General features: G+C 39.2%; 1 protein-coding gene across 1 annotated transcript in view; it reads left to right on the forward strand.

Annotated features, from left to right (window-relative positions):
- The window catches only part of PCSK5 (proprotein convertase subtilisin/kexin type 5), a gene marked incomplete at its 5' end in the record, with an annotated part of 282,220 nt that overhangs the window by 32,779 nt on the left and 224,969 nt on the right, over nucleotides 1-24,472 (forward strand). The window contains one exon of the mRNA XM_084236534.1: nucleotides 6,016-6,120. Coding sequence (XP_084092660.1) covers nucleotides 6,016-6,120 — 105 coding nt within the window. The remainder of the gene's footprint in view (nucleotides 1-6,015; nucleotides 6,121-24,472) is intronic.

The raw sequence follows: 24,472 nt of genomic DNA on the forward strand, positions 1-24,472 counted from the left end.
ATATCCAAGCTCTGTCTTTGTAATTTTCTATTTAAATGGATTTAACAATGGAAATTTCAGCATTGGACATTAGAAAGAGGTTGGTCAGCAAGACCAGTGGTCTGGGTTACTTGGTTCTTCCCACCTCACCTGAGAAGGTGGGAGAAGGTATGAACTTTATGAAAATTCTAATCTGACCTTAACTCACTTCTTAGTTCTAATTTCAAGCCTTTCTACATATAGAAAAGAGAGAGCCGGAAACCAGAAGAGGGGAATTTATGACTTTCAAAGTCATTGTTATTGAGGGATAATTTACATGAACCCAAATGCAGCATTTTGGGGTACAAAGCCAGATATACACCCCATGGTGTGCTAATAAACACTAAACAAATAACTCATCAGGGAGTAAAGAACTTCCTAACTTGTAGCTTTTGCTGATTTTTCCTGCTGTAAATACTTTATCATTGTGGATTTCAAGTCATCATCATGAGGTCTCTGAACAGGGTGTTGGGAAAAGATGCAGTTGGATCTTGCAAGCCCACCCCAAGCTGGTTCTACTTACCTAAGCACTGACTGTTGTCATTACCACCACAGTCAGAATACAGAATATTCCCACCATTTTAAGTGTCTCCAGGCTTTTCCCAGTCAATCCCTACTGTACCCAGTTTGTGACTTACCTATTTTCTATCAATGTGTCATAAAATTTTCTATCAGTATGCACACTTTTGTGTCAGCATGTTTGGAAATTCACCCATGTTGCAATTATGAACTGTTTGTTCCCTTTTTATTGCTGGTTAGCCTTCCATCATATGGATATATCACCATTCATTCACCTGTTGATGGATATTTGTGTTGCTTCCAGTGTAGGGCTATCGTTAATAAAGTTGCTACAAACATTTGTGTATTTGTTTTGTTCGGAAATAGGTGCTCATTTCTTTTGGGTAAATACCATGAATTGAATGCCTGGGTCATGAGGAAGATATATGTTTCAAAAGATTTTGCCAAACAAATTTCCAGTTTCACGCTCCCACTAGTAATGTATGAGAGCACAAATGCTCCACAGTCCCATTAGAGCTGGTTGTTGTCTGTCTTTTAAATGATAACTATTCTGTTGTGGGTGTAGCACTATTATGCTTTTAATTTGCATTTGAGCAATTTCCCCCTTTTTTGGCCATTTGTAAGTCTTCTTTGTAAGGTGTTTGTTCAAATTTTACCCATAAAATTGTTTGTTGAATGGAGGCACAGAACTTATCCAAAAGGAGAACAGAATTTGGAGATCTGTCCATTGGAGAGGGCTGGCAGGAAAACAAGGCGAACAAGAAACCTGAGAGATCCAACAGGTTCCTCAATGTGGCCGCAGCATCCCTGGCCTTCACACTTCATAACTAGACTGACCAACTCACCCAGATTGCCTGAGACTGCCTCAGTTTAGGTGCTGAAAAGCCCTGTATGCCTGGAAACAGTTGATCAGCCTACAGAACCTAAGGAGGTTGCCAACTCTGCACCTGGAGCCGTAGACTGCTGAGGGTTTTAGATGCAAGCACAGGTGAGACTGTAGGGGTCAATGAATTCTTTGGTGACAGTGCTCCTTAACACAGAGAAAGCCAGTATTAAATAAAGGTCTTCTTGCTCTCTGCCCTTTGCTTAGAAGTTAGTAGCTAGCTTGTGATGTGACAATTTAGAGACACTGGGACGGTTCCCTCCTGCTGTTAGGAAAAAAAAACAGCCCTCCAATAATTATTTCTGGGCAATGACTGTTTTTACAAATTGCAAACATGATGGACTCATTTATTTGGCTCAAGTTTTAATTTTCTGATCAAGTGCAGTTTTTCTTGGAAGAACTAAGATATTGAGTCTTACCCGTCATATACCTGTTAGTGTAAAATCATTTATCAAAAAGCCTTTCCTAAGAAGACAATTTGGTTTGAGAAACAGGAGTGATAGCACAGTTCTGGGTATAGGGGTGATGGGCTGCCACTAAGGAAGGATAAGCACAAAGACATGATAGAATTGGGATTGAAGGATCAAAGTCATCGCTTCAGTATTATACACAGAGTTGTGTTGCTAGGCAGGGAAAAGTGTGTAAGTCACTGTACAGAAGAGGAACTTATAAGGGCTCAGAGAGAAGGAATATTCTCCTTCCTTTATGTGGTGTTAAGGAAAAAGTGGAGCTTTGATCTGTTATTGATTTCATATTTCATGAATTCTCTTAGGGTTCTTGATTCATGTATAAAATGTCCCTCGATTAGTTATATATTGTTTCTTTTTTAGTCCTTGTTGCCAATGCATAACAGATAAATACAGTCATCTTTTGTTTTACATTACCCCAGAGGAGGTAGATGGACTGCCTGCTTATAGATAATATTACTGCTCTGTTTTCATACACTGTCTTTCTTTTGAATAACTCCCTACATATTATGACATTTTTCTTCTTAATGTTTATTAAATGCCCTCAGCTTGCTCAGTGCTGTTGAAAGAATATAAAAGACACAATTCTTGCCAATAGGGACATGCATATTAATAGATGAGAAAAATAAACTTGCTTTTAAATATATATAAAATTCTGGGAGGTGACAGATTGTTTTATTTGGATGAGGTAGAATAATTGAACTGATGTTGTCTCACAAAATAGAAAAAAATCAGAGAGGTATATTAGCCTGCAACCCAAAGAGCCATAGCCTTTGGCAGAAAGAATACTTCAATTAAGGTAGAATTAAACCATTTTTGCTGAAAATTAGCCTCACTTTGATAGCTCTGTGATATTTACTCTAGAGATGTAGAATCACATATAACCCTAATCAATGTAATTTTAACAATTCAAGGATTCTGATTATCATCATATCATTCATTCAGCAATCTTTCTGAGAAACTATTATGTTTCGAGCTGCCAGCCAGGAGCTGGGAACAAAATGGTGAGCAAAATAGATATGTCCTTGCTTCACTGGAATACATAGAGCAGGCATGCAGATGGGGACAATGCCATTAAACTTACACTAATCAACATATTACTACAGATATGTTCTTATGATTCTGTGAGATGACATAATAAGGGAACCTGACCTAGTCTGGGGAGTTTTAAAGACTGTGTGCTGCTTGAGGTGAGACATCAAGGTGAGGATGAGAAACAAGAAGAGGGTGGAGGTAGGAGAGGGTGTTTCAGCTAGAGGTTAGAGCAAGCACAGCACAGAGTTAAGGAACAGAACAAGACCAGGCTGGCTGCAGTCCAGGGAATGGAGAACATGTGTGATTGGAGGTGAGGTTAAAGACAGTGCTGGGCTGGGTCATGCAGGCCCTGTAGATCAGAGTTGGACAATGGTTTTCTTTCAACAAGTTAGAAAAGTTCCTGGCACAGCATAAATGTTGATAAGATTATTCTGATTTAGTTTTAAAACTATTATTAAATAATATTAAATGCTAGCTAATACTGTGTGAGAGCAAGGGGAGGCCAATAAAGGATTTTAGGCTAGAATATGACATGGTATAGCATGTCATGATATAGCAAATTTGCACTTATAACCTTGTTCTGGCTACTGTCTAGAAAACAGATTTGAAAGAGTAGGTTGGTCCAGATGGCTGTGAGAAGACCAGAAACAAGTAGTCATCCAACGAGATGTCAGAGCTGATACAGTGGGCCATTTAGTAGTCTCTGGCTCACTGTGCCTACAGTTCACTCAAGAGGTACTTAACAAAGTTGCACAAGATTATGTAAAGGTATAGCATTTTCAGAAGTCTGATCTATTCAGTTTTGGCTATTCAGGGGAACCACTGCTGAATTTGCTACTAGGTCTGCTGTAGACTATTGGGCGTCTTATAGAAGCTATCAGGGGTCCAAGCTTTCAGAAATGTCTTCCCAAAGCCACACTATTCTGTGGCATCCATGAGAGATGCTGCATCTGACTCAATCAAGAAATCAAGGCATGGGGAAGTTACCTGTGTTAGCCCTGTAGCTCTTCTACAGTCTCTTCTCAACAAAACAGGGTATGCAAACAAATGCCCAGAAAGCTAGCCACTGAATACTAAAAACTCTGCATGACTACTGCTAAGCATGTATATCTTCATGGTGCTATCATCTGCCGATGATTAGGAGACTCTTAATCACATTAAGAAACCTCCAGAGGGTTTAGCTTTCAACTCTGCAGCACAGGAAAGACTCACCAGAAGGATGTTGGAATTGCATCTTTTGAGCCCATTCATAGGGTCACCATGAAACATAACTGAGTCCCTCCATTCAGCAAGGATTTCCACTTTGTCGCCTCACAATACTTGCTGTGTACATTTGGGCTCCCCATATTGGCGTTTTTCACAGTGGTGATGGATTATCTGTAAAGTTCTCTCTCAATTCAGTGTTTCCACAAGAACTACTGTATTTACTCAAGGTAAACTCTTGAGAAAATTCCTTGAGATGAAAGCTCTAAGCTTCTTGAGATTTTGATGTTTTCTTGTGAAGGATTAGGAGGTGCCTCCGGAATTCTACCCCCAGTCCTCTGGAACCTTAAAATTGGCCTGTAAATCCCTCCTTGAAACCCTTTTGGAGACTGAGACTGTCATCTGTGGCTTTCTCCTCATTGTTTGCTGCTGCTTCAGAGCTCGGGATCCCTGAGATGAGAGGTTTCAGCTGACATTTCCTTATCCTCATTCCCCGACTTGCTTTCAGAGTCCAGGATCCCTTCTGTATACATTACAATAGTTTCCACTTAAATAAAAAATGCTAGACTTCAGACTTTCAAATTGAATGATTTAAGAGACATTCAGTCCAAGCCTGAGGTCCCAGTGAGGACATGACTTATATGGCACAGAAATTGGGCAGATGGGACAATGGTTGAGAATGTACAAAAAGAAGGGTGTAAAAAATCTTTTATTTGAAAAAATTAAGTTGAGGAAACCAAAAAATGACTTTTTTAAAATTAGAAGTGCTCAATTTTTGAATTGTCCTAATTGGAAAATATTGTGTTGATGTTCATTCTTTTAGGGGAGGAAAGAGAAAGAGCCTGGTGTTCTAGAGAAAAAGCCACTGAATATATTTTCCCAAAGCAAGAAATGTGTTAGTGTCAAAGAATGGAATTTTAGAAAGGCAGTGAGTGATTTTAGAAGTTAGGGCAAAGTCCAATTTTAAAAAGGAAGCTAAGTTATAGTAAGTATAGGAAGCTTAACCCAGAAGACACTTCTGGTGAACGTAAGCAGGAATGAGTACCAAATTCTCTATCTTAGTTTCTTGTATAGTTTGTTTTCCATTTTATGATCCACACTTCATAATCTGCTGAGAAAATGATTGTTAGGCACTTTGTTCCTAAAGTGGACAGAAACTTATTATTAAATCTATCCTAAACAGACCAAGCTTTTAACTAGAGAAAGGTATACACAAATGAGGAGACTAGTTTATTAAAGAAATGATTAAGATAAGGCGGATCAAACTATTTTTCCACAGGAAGCTAGGCTGGTAGGTAGGATATTGTGATCTTTGTTGTTTTTTTAAGAAATTGCTATTCCACTTTTAGTTTTGCAACAGATGAATAACTGCTGTGTGTTTATGCTGTCTACTGAAGTCAGGAAACAAGCTAAGTAGTGTTTTCTTTGTGAATGATCAACTGCTTAGGACTCGTTTCAAATTAATGATATAAATAATCTAACAAGGTCCTTCACTGTACATTTCTCAGAGCAAACAAAATGCAATATGTTTTTATAACCAGACAGCTATTTGATTTTTTTTCTCTTTCCCACATTTGGATATAGATTGATATAAAATTACTTAAAGTGCTGCATATAAATGAAACATTAAAAGGGAGCTGTGGAGGGGTTAAGCTGCCCCATTATAATCTTTAGTTACTCAGTCACTGCCTCAAGGACACTCCATTTCATATCACTTGTCTTTCTTTTGAAAAGTGATCACCAAGTTCAAGTAACACTTAAGCCTAACAGGCCGCTGCATAATTTATGGACTTTATTGTTTTGTGTCCTCGTTTTTTGATGAAAAACAGGCAAGAGAAGACTGTTCATATCTTAACTCTCACTTTTCTTCTTTCCCTCCTGCCTTGGCAGATTGGGGCACTGAAGGACTACTACCACTTCTACCATAGCAGGACGATTAAAAGGTCAGTTCTCTCAAGCAGAGGAACCCACAGTTTCATTTCAATGGAACCAAAGGTAAGAAGAACCAGTTGGGTGGGGACCAAGAAGCAAAGCTTCTGCATTTTTCATTGGTAATATCACACCAGTTGCTGGTGAGCACCATAAAGGCTCAGATTCCAAGTGCTGTCATAGTATCCTTTGGTCCAGTGTCTTTGCTGCTTCTTCAGCAAAAACTGGGCAATGACATGATTTTGACTGAAGTGCCATTATCATCCCTGTTGCATAAGAGTCCAAGGTTATCAGAAGAAGGGGTTCTCTTGGAGAAATGAAATGAGTGTGGGGTAGGGGTGGGTGGGAGAGGTTGACTCGGATGTATTGACATATGCCCTCTATCTGTTTGCATACAGATGTGAAGTTCTATCTGAACTCCATGCAGGAGTCTCTTCCAGAACCCTTAGGTCAGGCCTCAGATTACCAAGATTTTTGGCAATTTTAGCTGGCGTTGACAGAGCCATGCTATTGGCAACTCAAGGACTAAACCATGTCTGGGACAGAAGGGGTATGCAGCACCTAGGGGATAGGAAATGACTGCTCATGGGGTTTCAGCAGGTATCTTTCTTGCACTCTATCTTTGTCCCAGTCCTCTGGACAATACGTCCTTGAGACAACCTGGAAGGAGTTATGATATGTCCGTTTCAGAGAGGTGGGATGGCTTTGAAATGTGTGTTAGGAAGCTGAAGGTTGTTAGGATCAAACTAATACTGGAAATGCTGAGGGTGAGTTAAATATCTGTCTGAAATAATTAAGTTAGAGGAAGTGACTGACTTCTGACAGAAAACTACTTGACCTCCCAAAGAGGAAAAGAGGACAGCCTGCCCCAGTTTCCCTGAGGGATTTCTGCTTATTATTTATTGATTAGGAAAGATTTTTTTTCCCATTATGATTTGGGTTTGCCATATGAGCTCATTTTCAAATAAATTGTTCAAGTCCCTACCATTGAGCATGGCAGTCTTACCTAAAGATTCCTTGAAAATTGTTATTTGTTAAAGCAAAAAGGTCTCTATGTGAATTAATATGCAAATCAGGTTTGCAATTTGGAGTCCTGCCCTCTGTTATGTGCCATGTTTTGCCTTGTTTAATGTTTTTCTGGAATATTACCACATAATGTCCATGCTTGTGAAATTGTGTCTTTGCAGCTAGAAAAAGCACTTTTTAATTTTAATTTTTTAATGAAGAACCATTGTTTTACAACCTAGTTAATATTGTATTTTGACAGTATAGGATCTCTCCTGTCAGCTGTGGTCACCATAGATCTCCCATCACCAAAGCACCCAGAGTCCTCCACCAAAAAGCCCATTTCTTACAGGTCCCAGTTTTCTGAAAGTTATAGGAACATCCATTAATACTTAAACTTCAGTGGCCAATGGATTATATATTTCCCCCTTCAACTCTATTTAGAATTGAAGGTTTCTTGAGAAGCAATCTATTGGGGTTGCTTTGAATTTTAGCTAAATTTTTAAAGCAACGTCTCCTTTTTTTCCACCTGTTAAACAAGCTTTTCAATGCTTTCTTGAACTTCAGTAATTAAAATGCTTCCAATTTCAGACCTCCTGTGCATAGTCAATATGAACATGAAAAACTAAGTCCTACTTGGTTTGGGAGGTAAGATCAGAACAGAATAACACTTGTTTTCATGGGGACGGATTTACTAAAATACAGAGCTGCTTCACTTCTAAATGCTATCTTAGGGCATCTTAGGTCTTTATTTTTTCTTAACTCAGTGCATCAAATAGCTTACAAGGGATCTAGTAGTGACCTTGGATGCCGGAACACATAGTAATTGGAAAATCTACCCTTCCTCACCCAGACGAGTCATGCCCCTCGTGGCCAGTTGGAGGGTACATGCATAGTCCTCCTTTGTTTTCAATAAAAAGAAGACCCCCTGAGAAGGACCAGATCTTACTCTTTATTCCTGCCCTTTACTCTCACCTAATTATTTATACAAGAGGACCTCAGTTCGACCGGCTTTGTAGATGGTATACCACAGGTTGGGATTTACCCACAGTTTCTTTCAAGTATTACTTATAGTTTCTTCATTCAGTCATTAAATTTTTCTTTTTTTTTTTTTTTTATAAATTTTATTGTTATATTCCCCATACAATTGCAGCCCCCCATTCTGACCCCAATCCCTCCCCTCCCGCCCCCGCCCCCCTAAAAGTGTCTCTGGTTCATAGTTTTTTGTTGATTTTGATTTTCACTTTCTTATAGTTATTCATTTTCCTGGTCCCTTATTTAGGTTTTCTAGATTCCTGCTATGAGTGAGACCATCCGGTATTTTTCTTTTTCTTTTTGGCTTATTTCGCTGAGCATGATCCCTTCCAGCGCCATCCATGTTGCAGCAAATTGCATGTGTTTATCTTTTTTGAATGCTGAGTAATATTCCATGGTATATATGTACCACATCTTCTTGATCCAGTCATCTATTTTTGGGCATTTGGGTTGTTTCCAAAGCTTAGCTATTGTAAACAGTGCTGCTATAAACATAGGGGTGCAGGTGTTCTTTGGAATTGATGTTTCTGTGTCCTTTGGGTAAATACCTAGGAGTGGAATTGCTGGATCATATGGAAGCTCTATGTTTAGTAGGTCCAGAAATCTCCACACAGCTTTCCACAGTGGTTGGACCAGTTTGCACTCCCACCAACAGTGCAGAAGAGTTCCTTTTTCTCCACACCCTCGCCAACATTTGTTGTTGCTAGTTTTTTTAATATGTGCCATTCTCACCATTCAGTCATTAAATTTTTCTTAAGCTTCTCCTATATGTTAGGCTCTTTGTTAGGCTCTGGGGATTTGGAGATATAGGGCTACCCGAAGGAAGTTCACTGCCGGGTCTCCCAAAGTAGTTTTCAGGGAAACCCAGGTCATAATGCTTCTCAGTGTTGGGCGTGGGGGAGAAGGAAATACATGGGGGTCCACTGCCTTCCTACTCCTCCTCCACTCCCTCTTCAAAAACCTCAGGCCTACTTGGGTTGTTTTTTCTTTTTAGAGTTAAAAACTTTTTATTTACAGAGAGGTTGTAAAATTGTTAGAAAAAATTCCTATGTTATATGTTTCCCAGATTCCCCAGATATTAACATTCTACATTTTATCATATTTATTTGATCATTTTTTCTCTCTTCTGTTTACATACAAGCATACATATACACATGTGGGAATGTGCATGTGTGTGTATAGGTATATATATTTTTTTCCCTGAAAATTTGAGAGTAATTTAAAGACACAGTGTCCTTGTAAATACCTCACTGTATGTATGTTTACTAAAACCAAGGATGCTTGATTGTATAACCAGAAATATAGTGTTAACATGATGGGACAACTCTGGATATTTACCTTCATTCAGCATTACCTAATCTACAGATTTTAATTCAGATTTTGTCAGTTGCCCCTTTTCTGGGTCAGGATCACATTAGTTTTCATTTTTCCCAAGTCCCCTTAGTATGCCCTGCCATAACACTCTTGTTTTCTTGCTTCCCTTTTCTTTCATGAACTAAAACTTTTCTGAGCGCATAGGCCAGAATTTTGTAGACTCTCAGACTGGGTTTGTTGCTTCCTTGAGATTATATTCTGATTTCTCAAGAACATCAGAGAAGTGTTGTGCTCTCGGTGCATCAGATCAGAAAGCACAAGATGTTAGGTTTGTTTCACTACCCATGATTTTTAACTTTAGTCACTTGGTTAAGGTAGTGTCTGCCAGGTTTCTCTATTTTAAAATGATGACTTTCCCCTTCCTAATTTTAAGAAGTGATTTGTGGGGAGATACTTTTAGACTATGTATAGTTCTACGGCTTTATGTTTTATCAATGACTTTCTATTTTTCACTTCCAGTGAATCTCTTGGAGTATATTAAAAGTGCAGTGCTGGTGTGACTTGCTTCTTTGGAACTCTCTTTTTCCATTCATCATGGGTGTGTGTATAAGGCAGATGATTTGTGTGAAGATGGAGTACAGGCAGATTTGTAATTTGGGATGATGGAACCATGTGACATGGCTTGGTGGAAAACACTGGCAACATATGAAGTTATTTTTTTGTTGTTGTTCACCTTCTTTTCAAGGCAGGGACAACACATGGGTGAATTGCAGGGAATAAGTGCACTAAAATTTGCTGTGGCAAATTGCATGGCACCACCCCCCCACCTCCGGCTGCTATTATTTTTACTTACAGCTTCCTAAAGAAGAAAGTGCAAGAGTAGCAACAGTGCAAGAAAAACTTTCTGCTGCAAAGAAAATGCTGTGGTTATTTGGGGTTCATGAGTCTAGAGAATGGGAATAGACTAGATTCCCATATATTAACATGATGTCATAATTAGCCTTTGAAATGACAAGAATTTGCAGACTTCTAAGACAGCATCGGTCAGGACAGTGAATCTTAGTGTTCTTATACATATCTTACCTTTTGACTTTTTTCCATAAAAAGCTTCAGAAGCTTCTTTTTAATCCTTTTTAGAAATCTTTGCCAGTCCAGTGGCATTTTTGTCAAGAAGGGTGTTATCTACAGGATCATTTTGGAATAAAAATTTTTTTTTTCTAATTTAGTAGCTGCCCATGCAGTTGTGGGTAGGGTCAGAGGAGATAATTTTCTTTCTTTCTTATTCTTCTTACTTAGAATAGAAAAGCTAGAATCCATGTTAGTTTCATATGCACAGCTTTCTCTTTTGTCCATTAGCTTTTATCTTGAATGTTCTGATCATTCAACTACTTATCTTTCCCAATCCCATTGACCTTCAAAAATTATTTGTGGCTTGGTTTTTGTCCAAATCTAGGATAGATTCACCCACTGTTATGGGGTCAGGGATGGGTAATCTTCCTAAAGTTCAATTTCAGTCAACCTGCATCATCACACATATGTGTAGGGTGTATAGCTCAATTATGGAAATGCTACATAATATCATTTGTTGCAGAATTGTAGCTGGCTTAAATTAGACATCTCTCTTTCCTATCTAATGCTGGCATAATCATTATCATACTCCCAAAAATAATTTTTCATAACTGTTAAGTATGTACAGTGACACAGTTTAATACTAGACAAAGCAAATGTTGAATTTATAGTTGAAGAGATTTAACTTATTGAGTTATAATCTGCTCTGCTCTAACTTCTAGCTATTGGATCTACTTTTGCCTACTAGACTTACTGTATAAGAACTCTTTAAATATTTGAACCCCCTCCCTTATTCTCCCATAGCAGCAGTTGGCCCTCTGTAAATGCTGCCCAGAATTGAGTTCAAGGCCTTCACACACAGAGAGATTGCCCATTTGTTACATTTATACATAGGCCATTTCCTCGGAAGAGAATTTTAAAGCAAAGCAGTCAGGCATCATATCATGACAAATAAGAGGATATAGGAAAAGCACAGGTAGGGAGAATGAAGTGATGAACAAGATCAGATGAAATCAGAACTGTAAAGGAAGAAAGGTAAATTCAAGGTTCTTGCTAATCTAGGTTGATGCACATCATACCCTGGATCCGGTTTTAAGAGGCCTGGAGTTTGTCTGTTTTTGGCTCAAGAATAAAATACACGTGGTGGAGTCAGGGACACTTCATTGTACATCATGACCATGTTCCTGAAAAATTGCTGATTATAAGTTATTTACACACACCTCAGCTACTTGGGGACCTTTGGAGGTAAAGAAACCTTATCTAGTTAAAAATATATGCCCAGGATTGCCTGCGCTCAGCCTCACCTGGCCACCACACATGAATCATAGCTGGGCCTCTTCACTAATAAGATTCCAGTTGGACTGTTGCAGCGTCAATACTCATTTCACCCCGAGTTCAAGTGCTTCCTGCTCAGGCCACGCCCCCATGTCCCCTCACCCCACCTGCCTGCATTCTAGCTGGTGCTCCTGTGAACTGTGTTCTTCGGCAGATTAATTTTCTGCTCTTCAGTTTTAAATGTGATAATAACGTAATGGTTTGGCTTTTCTTCTGTGAAGTGCAGTTTTATGATCCAGCATTCCTGGGCGGCGCTCATGCCGCCCTGGGTGTGCTGAGCAGGGATGAGCTCACCGTCATCTCTTAGGTGGTACCTGAGGTGTCAGGCCGTGGGTCATCACCGTGATCCTTGCACTTTGGCCTCTTAGCATCTCACAGTGAATGGAAGTCGTTGCTAAGCATCTTGAAAATGCCCTTCATTCTTCTGGAAGCAGTGTGGGTGTGGATGCAGTGATAAGCAAAGAGGACATGGACATGAGTGGTCATGAGGCATTTGGGGGCTCTCCTGTTCTAGGCTGCCATCTTTACTACCTTTTCACCAGCTATGAAATGTGACCATTGTAGTAAATTCCTGTCTCTGGCTTTTGGTAGCACTTGTTTGTCTTTGAATACTCCCCCTCCCCCCAGGAAGCTAGCACATAGATACTCTGGATTCACAACATTTGATACATTTATGGTGGCAGGATGGGCTAGGAGTGTGGGAGAGATGTTTGGGGTTATCTGGGTGCAGATTCTATAGTGTGCTTCATCTCCCTTTCTGTCTTGTTTCTAGGTGTCCCAAATGTCTAGGTGGTCAAAAACCAGAGTCAGATTGTATGCTGCTGGGGTATGATGGGAAAGGTTGGGTTGTGACCCAAGTCCCTTATAGACAGGAGTGAATTAAAAAATAACTCGGCTACTTTGGAAGGATTGCTAGATCTTTATTAGAAAGCACTTGGCAGTACTTCATTTTAAAAGGTTATATACTTACATGCCTACCGTTGGAGTGCAGACACCAAGAAGGAGACGGCCAGATCTAAAATAATTGGCCATACTGTCCAGCAGAGCCTTGCTGTGTCTAAGGAAGAAGGCGAGACTCCGCTGTGGCCAATTGTCATGTTGGCAGGTGGGCTTGATGTTGCCAATTCAAACAACCTGCAAGTCTGGATTTTCACATTGCATCTCCTGATTTTAAATGTTGACAATCTAAGGGTTTAAAATTATTCCTGTGGGCCAAAGGAAAGGCAGGTGGGGGAATTCGGGTTTGTGACTCTTTGAATAGGCTGTGTTGTGGGTAAGGGAGTAAAGCTCAAATCTGACTTTTTTCTCTTTGTCTTAGTCTCCAAATTGCCATTTGGGTGTAAATAATAGGCTCTGGTCATCAGGTTTTAAGCAAAGACTGCTTCTGTTAGAGGGCTCGTCCTAGCTGCTCTTCCACTGACACCTCAGTGGCCCCCGAGACACTGTCATAACAGGAAATGAAGGTTGGGGGAAATGGGATAAGTCAAAAGAAAGAACAAAAGGCAAATAAAGATGGGCATAGAATGGGGAATACAAAGAGAGATTTGACAGGGGTGGGGCATGAGATTATGGATTTTTCATAAGTTATTTTAGCCAGTTGAAGGACAGGTGCTAATGTAAAATCTTTTGCTTTACATAGTAGTTCTAAGGTGTCAGATTCTAAAAACATAGGTGGCAGATCTAGAAAATGTAGAGTAATAACATTCTAATTTTCTGCATGGGCCTTGTCTAAGTTCCTATAGCTTTAACTGAACACCATAAAGTGGGTGACTTTTAAACACAGAAATTTACTTCTCATAGTCCTGGAGGCTGGGAACTCCATGTCCAAGCCACTGGTTTGTACAATGTTTGCTGAGGACCTACTTCCTGGCTGCCATCTTGCTATGACTTCACTTGGCAGATGGGGCAGGGAACTCTCTGGAGGCTCTTTGACAAGGACATCTAAGTGCCCTACCTCCTAATCCATTACATTGGGGGTTAGGTTCCAACACAAGAATTATGGAAGAAGCACAAACATTCAGTGGCTTACAATCAGTAAATAATCAGTAAACCAGTAAACAAACCTAGGGCATAAGCATAAACAGCAAAACAACAAAGAAAAAGCCAGCAGCAACAACAAAACCCCAAAGCCACTTTAATTGTCTGACTTTGAAGGGAAATCATGCTGATTCATGCATTTATTGTAATGAATGCAAGAGTAAATAAGAACCCAATGAAAACAACCATTGAAAAGTGTGATTTGTTAATCAGTGTTTGTGAATTTTGTTTTTGTGCTCACTTGTACCAAATGTCAATCAATTCTTCCAACATAAAAGGAGGCAATATGGTGCAGCAGAAAGAAACTTTCCTTCTTAGTTCCTGCTCCCACCGCAGTTCAGTCAGCACTGAATTCCTCTGTCCATATGTTCCCCGCCCTGTTTGAAAGCTTCTTATTGCCTATGTACACTTAGAGAGGTACATGGTGTGATATAATACAGTGAATGTTAGAGAAGTACATGTAAGAGAAGACCAAATGTATAGGCTAAAACCTTATAACAATATAGTAAGTAGCCATTAAAATTGTTGTAAATATATACATGCTAGTAAGACCAAATCTCCAAAATGACTTGTAAAATTAAAAAAGCAATATAAAAATGATGTATACAATGTGTTCCCATTATTTTAATGTTCAAACAAAAAAGACCTGTGTGTAGTTAAATGCAGAATAGGTTTGAAAGGATACATAAAAACATAGATATAATTCTTAACAATAAACTTTCCACACTTTTTTTTTAAACAGCATTTATAGTGGAACTGTTGTTGATGTCAGCATTACTTTTGATATTTTAAATTCAGGAAATGCATTCTCATCTGGCTCTACCTTTCACTTGACATGATGGTTATTCTATCATTTGCTCCTTCTTAAGAAATGACTCTCTCAATTTCTTGAGACCACATCCTTCCAGTTTCTTTTTTCCTACCTTTCCTGAACTTTTCTGTCTTCATTGATTACATCTCCTCTACTTCACTTGTAAATTTTGGAGGTCACCGGGCTCACCTTTATGTTAGTGTCCTTCAAATTTATATCACCTTCTCTCACCTACCTGACATCTCTAGCTAGATGTCACATAAGCATTTGTAACATAATATGACATATATTTTTAATTCCTTCTCATAACCATGACCCTTAAGACTTTTCCTTCCCAGTAAAAGGCACCATGATTTATTTGGTTGCTCAAGACAAAAATAGAGCAGTCATTTCTGATTCTCTTCCTTTTTCTCATTTCTCTATGTAACCATAAAGAGATCCTCTTGGCTCCAACAATAAAATTTATAAAAAAGTGGTGAATTTGTGAACTTTCTTCCCCTGCATTGCCCCAGACTGTTTAATCCACCCATTGTCTTTGACCTGGACCATGGCAATTGTCTCTACTTCCACTCTTGTTTTATAGTCCTTCTCCACAGGGAGTAAGCTTTTTAAAATATTAAAAGGTCAAGTGAAGGCCTCCCTGATGGCACAGCAGGTTGAGCACAGCACTGTGAAGCTGGCCACAGCCTCTGCAGCACGGGTTTGATTCCAGGCCGGCCAGGTAGATTACCACATGGCGGGGCAGACCTCTCCTGTCTCTCCCACTGCTCCCCTCAGGAGTGTATTTCTGTCAGTCTGCCTCTTCTGTTCCCCAGTCTGTCTCTGGTGAATACTCTCACCCTCCACACCTCTGGCCTGTACCCCAGCTCTTGTATAAATACAAAATAAATCTTAAAAAAGGGTCAAGTGATCTGACTTCGGAATAAAATCTAGTTGCTTTTTTCTTTTTGTGCTTAAAAAACTTGTATTAGTCTTTCTGTCATATTCCTCTGCATTAAAAGGTATGAAGAAGTCAGAATTTGGTTTTGTTTTTCAGTGACATTTATTGAGATAATGTTGGTTCATTGTATCTGCTTTGGAGGCTATAGGTTCAAACCTCTATAAATGTATGTTTTCATGCCATGTCCAAAACCATTGCCCCAAAATTCCTTTGCCATGTTCCATGGGATCCTACAATACAGTTTTTCCTTAGTCATCTTCAAGGACCATTATGATCTGGACTCTCTCTGTCTCATCAAGGTAGTCTTTGAAAAGCCCCCTTTTTGCTTATCATACTTAGCCACACTGTCTTTTCTGTCTCTCAAATAATAAGCTTTCCTGTGTTGCCTTTACCAGGAATGTATTTCCTTCAGTCTTTACATGTTGGTTATCTTTTCATCCTTCACATAGCAAAGTCAATGTGGCCTCCTTTGAAAGGATCCTCCACAATCACCCTTGCTGAAGCAGATCCTTAATCTCATTACCCAGCTACACCCAGCTCTCACAGTCTAGCTTAACATGTTAATTTCCCATGTTTCACTTACCTGAATCCAAAATCATATTGCTTCTTTATTAGTGATTGTTAATTTTTCCTCTCCAGGTATAAACTCAATGGAGGCAATAGCCCCATGCATGTCTTGTTACCGTGGTATTCCTTTGACCTGTAATAATATCTGGGACTTGGAATAATACTAGAAAACCTTCAGTAGAAGAATGAATAATATTTTTAGATGAAGTTTTACAGGGAAATAAATGATGGAGGCAATAATAAAACTAAGAGTTATCATTTTCTCGTAATTCCTCTAGGACTTAAATCATTTTCTGGTGATATGCATAGTACTGTCTTATTTTAGTGCAGATATGTGAGCAGCCAGTTGGAGAGACAGTGTTATAAAATGAAAGCGGCGTTCTTTGGACTCGGCATATTCGGATTCTGGTCTCAGCTTTACTACTAGCTCAGAGTTGCTATTAGCATGTCACTCCTCATTGGGCTTATTTCACTTGTAAAATCACAAAGCAGAAGAGTTATTTTCTATTTTAATTACTATTTTGAATCAGTGTCACTTGTGATTTTACTGTTGGTTCACACTGTCCACCAGATGGGCCCTTTTCATTGTCTCTCTTGTCATATCTTTTCAAACTTCTTCCATCTACCTTTTCTCCCCAATGTTTAGAATATTTCTTAGCAGATTCAGCTCTCCCTCAGGCACTGTTTTACCTGAAAGAGCTGATTTTGCAATTAGACTTCAGATTAACCTGTGTAGTCTTGAGACAGATAAAGACTATTCCACTGTGCACATGATAAATAAGGAACAAGTAACATCGCTTCTCTGTTTTCACAGTACATGTCTCTTACTGACACAAGCATGCGATAATGAGAACAGTAATTATTGTTACTGATGTTCATGAATTTGAGGAAAGTAGTTCCAAATAGCAAAACATTGTACTTAATATAAGTTCTTCTAATTTCATTCCAAGGAATGAAACGCTGTATGTGGTACTTAGAAAAAAAGAATACTTTCTAAAATGACAACGACAATAGGAAATTTTATTTATTTTTTTAAAGATATGTATTTATGCATACAAGAACAGGGGTATAGGCCAGAGGTGCAGGGAGTGAGAGGATTCACCAGAGACAGAGTGGGGAGCAGAACAGGCAGATCGCTGAAATACACTGCTGAGGGGAGCAGCAGGCGAGACAGGAGAGGTCTGCTGCACCATGTGAGTAGCTCCCTGGCAGGCCGGGGATCAAACTCCTGCTGCAGAGTCTGTGCCTAACCCCTTGTGCCACCAGGGAGGCCCAACAATACAAAATTTTAAAAAGGCTGGCTATGGAAATTAAAAATCAGAAATTGTTAGTTTAGATATTGGTAGGGTGGCGGTGAAGATGGTGGATTGGAGGTTGGAAAATAAAAGTGACCGAAAATAAAATAAAATTGAATCAAGGACAAATTAATTAAAATTATTATTATTATTTTTTGAAGATTTATTTATTTATTTATACAAGCACGGGTACAGTCAGAAATGGGGGAGGGTGAGAGAATTCACCAGAGCAAGAATTCACCAGAGCCAGAGTGGGGAACAGAACAGGCAGAGTGACTAAATACACTGCTGAGGGGTGCAGCAAGTGTGGCAGGAGAGGGACCCTTGCCCGGTGGCCAGGCATCGAACTGGTGCTGCAGAGGCTGCGGGCAGCTTCGCAACCCAGTGCTCAACCGCTGCGCCACCGGGGAGGTCCCAAATTTATGAAAATTATTGAACATGTAGATTTTTTTTAATTCACTGGCAAAGCTGAGCAAGCATGTTCATATAGAGTTACAAACCCAGGTGCCATTCCAAAAAGAAAAGTGCACAAGATCTGTAGAGTGAACAGGTAGTAATAGGACTGTGTCCTTAGGTCACATTTGCTAGACCTCAGCTCAGAGAAACTTTTGCTCTAGATAGAATGTTCCAGAAATGTCCCTTAAAATGTGTAAGATGTGGACATGATTTTTACATTTACTCCTTGTACCAGAAGCAAGTCCTTTTCCAGTCCATATGTACACAGAAAGAAAATGACAAAGACGGATATTTCCTGGAGGTTTGGGAAAAAACAGAGTTCATTCTATATGTTGGGGAGGCTCAAGTTTTCCATGAATGAGGTAGCATGAGAGAGTTATCTGAAGCTGAGCTATTCCTTTATTTTCTTTCTCCTTGGATGATTTGAAGAATTGATTGTGCATGAGGTACTAAACTGAGCATCAGAGAGAAAACAGAAAAGGCAAACCTAGTCATTTCCCTCATGGTATTTACCCTCAGTCAAATCCAAAATCCAGTTCTGAAGCAGAAAAGCCACCAGTTGTCAGTATTAGTTTTTATACTCTGTGCAATTAAGATTACATTGTACAACTGAAACTTAAAGTTATCAATATATTTTAAATAAGCTTTCACTAACACATGTCAAGTTTATATTTATACTGACGACTGCAAGATAAAGAACAAATTTGAAATATGATCATGTCCCAAATATAGATTGCAGCATAGTTAACAATAAAAGAAATTATTGGCTATCTAAAAGGTGAATTCAACTGAGTGTCTTATATTACTTGCTAATTCTGGCAATCCTCATTTATACCTATATTCTTGGTAAGTCTGGCAACCCTAGTGTGTACCTAATTCTATTTGGAGAGTAGAATTAAAAAAACTGTCAATTCTGAAATATTAGTGTAATTAGTGAGACTGTTAAGGGTAAAGACTGACCGAACCCCTATGTCCTATGACAACAGTAAATCAGGACATTTCCTATTATGAAGCATTCCTGTATTCCTTTCAGATATCATCGGTGTAAAGGAAACATAGACTAACCACCACTTATTTTATCAGATATTTGTATAGGAGCATTTACGTTAGTTTCCCAGCTTATAATTCTATCCATACGCCCATTAAAGAAACTCCCCTCCCCCCATGATGATTATTTCTTTGGTAGAAAGACAGTTTCTTTCAGCACCTTGTAAAACATTTCACAGACTCTCCTTGATTCCAAGAGACAAAGCCAATTTTCTCTGTGACTAACTATATACCTGACCCTTAAACCTCTGTAATAGAGGGCGTGAGGAGTGAGTGAGTGTGTGTGTGTGTGTGTGTGTGTGTGTGTGTGTGTGTGTGTGTGTGCTGGAGGTGGTGAATGCTACAGCTCACCTGGGAGCAGCCACAACAAGGGCATTTTTAAATGAAAGCATCTATTGAACAGCCTTCTGATTAGCTCTCAGATTTTAGGTTGTATGATTGTAGGCAAAGTAACACACTTTGAAGATTTGTGTATTTTGGAAATTTTGTGAGCAGTGTAGTTGTAGCCCTGTTCCTTCACAGGAGAATATTCCAAGCCATAGGCATCAGTGCTAACCACTAGTTAGTGTTAACTGATAGGAACAGGGTCACAAGTCCAGGCTGGCACCGAGTTGGAGATTGCAGAATTACCCCAAGAGGGCAAAGGCTTTGTGCATAGACTTACAAGGAGATAACAGGATTAATGACCAGCACATAAAGCTGCAGTTTCCAATCTCAGGCCTCTACAACTCAGACTTTGGAGTACGTCGGGATTACATCATCGGGAATAAGATAGTTTTCCTCTGCGCGGGTTCTGGCACCCTACACTGTGAGTGAGTGCAGTGCCAGGAAATTACAAACTCATTTTATAAGAGACAGTTTCTCTTATCAGAGCCCACGTTCAACCGTGTGTGTCTCTCTCAAGTTTGTCATGCGCGAGGCCTGTGAAGTGAAGGGCACACCTCTGCTTCTATAGCATAGTTTACAAACTTTGAAACTAACATAAGTCTTGACCAGTATAATCATAGGAATAATCATATCCTAAATCTATTTAAGAATTCATGTATATGTTTTTATTAACTCCTTTAAAGTCCTTGTTGTGTATATGTTTTAATTCTTTAGATTTGATTTTTCCTAACATTTCACATAACACTTTTTCAAACATATAGCAAGATTAAGGAATTTGAAGTGAACGCTGTGCTTACCGTCTAGATTCTGCCATTAACATTTTATATACTTTCTTTCCCATGTGTCTTTATTCCATGAAATCCATCTAATTTTTGGTATGTTTCAAAATAAAGCAGACACCGGTCCACTTACCCCCGCCCCCAATATTTTGGTGTCACTGTCAGCAATACATTTGTTGGTTTTTTTAAAATGTAAAATTTACATAAAGGAAACTTATAAAGGTTTTCAGTAGATCTAGAATTTTGACAAGTATACACGTGTACCCTGAAACCATACCAATCGGATTCTCTCCATTACCCCCCAAGGTTTCCTCAAGTTCCTCCACAGTCTGTTGCCTCCCCCACAGGTAATCACTGCTTTGATTTTTTCCAACATAAGTTAGTTTTGAGTGACTAATTTAAAAAATTAAGGTGTAACATCCATAGAGTACAATTTATCTTTTTCTGTGTATGCTGCTATTAGTTTTGATAAATGTGTGTGGTTGTGAGACCACCACCACCATCAAGATACAGAACAGTTCCATAGTCACCAAAAGCTCTCCTGGGTTCATTTATTTTCAGTTCTTCTCCCCACCTCCAGCTTCTGGTAACCACTGGTATGTTTTCTGTTTCTACAGTTTTGCCCTTTCTAGATGTCATGAATGGAATAATGTAGTATGTGACCTTTAAGACTCTATTCTTTCACTTAGTATAATGCACCTGAGATTGCATCCACGTGATTTCATACATGTGTGCAGTAGTTTGTCCCTTTTTATTGATGAATGGTTTAAGAATATATTGTGGTGTAGGGCTTCCCTGGTGGCACAGGGGTTAAAGGCTGAGCTATCCCCAGCCACTTTAGCATGAGTTCAATCCCCGGCCAGGGAGCAACCCACATGGCGCAGCAGACCTCTCCTGTCTCGCCTCTCGCCCACCGCTCCCCTCAGCAGTGTATTTCAGTAGATCTGCCTGTTCTGCTCCCTATTCTCTCTGGTGAATCCTCTCCCCCCCTACCACGCACCTCTGGCTTACACCCCAGTTCTTGTATGCATAAATAAATCTTAAAAAATATGTTGTGATATAATAATATAGCACAATTTGTCCATTTAGATTAATATCTAATTTTGGTGATTATAAGTAAAGCTGGCAAATATTTTGAAGTCTGCTATAAGGTAGATTTGCACTACCTAGCTTTTTATGTTTAATCATAAATTATCAATCCGTTATAAGACATAAGACAAATGCATGATCACAGTTGCTGCAAGTATGAATTGTATGATTTGAAAGACAGTTATTTCTCCTATAAAATTTGCAGCTTATAAATCCAGGTTGTCAGTATTCATTACATTACATTTGTATCTTTGACTTTGGGAGTCTGGCAAAACAATTTTCATAGTCTAAAGCATCTGTCTCAGGTGTGATTTTTTTTTTTTCCAAGTGGATTTGGAGTATTTTTCTTTCCTGAGCAGGATAAATGTTTTGATTTTCCAGTCTCACCTCAGAAGCAAGTATGTTTTGATACATCCTTATATTCAAGCATTGAGGATAATGATTTGATGGTGAGAGAGTAAGAAAAGGGGAATTTGGGGGAAAAGGTTATGGGAGAGGAGTGGGCTCTGAGAAGCAGTAACAACCACCAATAAATATTTCATCAGGTTGCTATGTGGCAGTGGTTATACCAGGTCAAGTTGCTTAACTGTAAGTCAGGTTGATGCAGGGTTTAGTTAGTTGAGAGATTGATGAGGGGATGTATTTCACCATCAGATTGTGCTTTTGTTTTGGCCAAAGATCCTGTGCCAAATGTGCAGAGCTGCTGCCAGGTGCCTACTGGGATAAAACCTACTTGTCTCTTCTTGCATTTTCTGTGAAAGCAGAAACAATTTGGTAGTTTTATTTACATGCACATGTGCACGCGTGTGTATTTATAATAGTGAGAGATGGCAAAATTTTTCCTTGATTTATCCATTCACTCAAATATTCAACTGAAATAAATGAAGCATCAATCAAATCCCCACACTTTTGCAACTGTCAGAATAATCAGACCCCAGTAAAAGAAAAAAGATTGCTAAGTGGTTTTTGTCACTATTATGAGAGTTAAGGATAGAGATGGAATTTTACTTCTGGGCTTCTTTTAAGTCCTGTGGGATAGGCTCCTCTCCCCTCTCTGAGCTAAGAATCGAGAAGAAAAGTGCTATAGAGAACTTTGTATTTAGCATTGCAGCAGACTGTTACACTGATAAACTTCAAACAGAAATGAAAGGACACTGAGCCATCTCAGAGTAATAACTGGCAATTTTGTGACTAAAATGTACATGGAAATAAAAAAAAAAGTGATTTTGCAACATACCTTGTATTTGGTTTCTAGAAACAGGTCTTTCACCTCCAGCACCCCCCACCCCTACCATTTGTACGTGGTTTCAGAGTTTGTCATCTGGGAGACATTTTTCTTTATAGGTACATTATTGTTTAGATGAGGTTCATCAGTCACTCAAGTAACATCAATATTTTGTCTCTCTGTCTGCAAACATTGATGCTGCTTATGAATTTAGAAGCTCTCAAATCAGCTAATGAGCCTCCTGGGAGGGAGGGAGGTACATCCTTGTCTATCTCCTTCCCCTACTCTTGGTGTTAGAGCTGATGAAGTACCTAGGAAAACACTGTGGTACTTTATCCTTATTAGAACGATAGCTTTGTTATAAAGTTCTTGAGTTACAGCACCTTGGTTTCTTTCGAGATCAAATTTACTCATAATTGCAGTGGTTACAATGGCAATTTGTTACACTTAAAATGCTTGGTTCTCCAGAATGTTGCTGTTAAAGAGAGTGAAGTGGGAGTTAGATGCAATGATCAAGGGAAGTTACACCTCAGGAGAGTCGGGGCCTCCCACAGCCAAATCCTGCAAGCCCATTGCCAGCTCATGCCCTGCTCTTTGGCTCAAGGGCTTTCTTTATAGGGGACTAGGTCTGCCCCAAGTGTGTCAGGGAGAAAGGAAAATTATGAGAAAGTGCACTGAGCTTGTCTTTAGTAATGATTGCCTGTGCATCTCTGAAATTCTGTTTGCGCAGTCTCTCAGAACTATGGAATAACTTTTTCTCTGTCTCTTCCCCTTTCTTTCCCTCATAACCCCCTCTTTTCCTTCCTTCTATACTCATCCTCCCTTAAAAAATAGTTTGCAAATGTTCTAAATTCTGTATTAAATATTGACTGCTTTTTAATGAAAATCTCCATTTTATGACTCATAGTAATTCAGAATACATAATTTGAAAGAAGAACTGGTGTTTATCAAGCATATGCTACATGCTGAGCTCTGGACTACATGATTCCCCAAACATTCTATATTTGCTGCTCTCGACAATTTTGAACAAGGTACACTTCTTTTCATGAAACAGCCTTCTCAAAGCCTTAACTCACAACAGTTTATAAAGACCAATAATAAAGTGTTATTGCTCAATAGAAGGTTTACAATTTGGGAGGAGTAATCAAAGCTTAGGGATAAAATATGAAGGATGACATGAGATTCAGGGTAAGGAAATTCTTAGGATGGCCTTACTGAGTTTGTGGGTCTACAGACTCATGGATAGGCCTGTTTCTGGGGTTATGAGTTACTTTGAGCACTGGTTTCTTGGGCTATCCTGTATACCCAACACATGCCCCAGTGTTAGGTGAAGCCCACCTTCTGGTTACTGTGTCTTGTTATGAAACTGAATCTTGTCTCAGTTCAGGCGGAAGCATGTGGGCTGACTGTTGAGTGAGATGGCTTCTGCTCTTGGCTCTTCAGGGTGACTGTGTGGGTGGTCTCGTGTGCCTTAGTTTCTCCATCTGTTTTAGTGGAGAGAATCGTAACATTCTTGGAGATCACAGAACGGAATGTGCTGTGTAAACACCAGGCAGTGTTGTTACAATAAATAGCAAATTAGTAACTCTAGCTTAAATTTCCCACACTTGATGACTTGTGGGTGTACCAAAGAATCAGAAATTGTCACTAGGAAAAAAAATCCTTCTATTATTTTTTTTGACAAAACACAGAATATTCGGATTTTGGCTACCCTCTGTTGAGAAATGAAGTCTTGCCACTCCCTGTGGAGGGCTGAAATGGGAACTGCAGTAGACTTTATCCAAATTAACAGACTTGTTGCTGTCTGCTGCAAGGGCTGTAACCTAGGTATCTAGCTCTTTTGTTTCCTGATTACAATTTTCACAGATCTCATGTTTTTAATTTAAAAGATCCTATTAAAATACATTGTAGCATTAATATTAACATTTACTGGTAGGTGAGAAGTGAGTGTATCTCCATTTTAATTGCCTGATTTCTAACTGCGACTGTCACGTTCATGTTGAGTCTTATTGTCTGGGTTGATGACAT

The sequence above is a fragment of the Talpa europaea genome (genome assembly GCF_964194135.1).
Source record: "Talpa europaea genome assembly, chromosome: 7".
Classification (NCBI taxonomy): domain Eukaryota; kingdom Metazoa; phylum Chordata; class Mammalia; order Eulipotyphla; family Talpidae; genus Talpa; species Talpa europaea.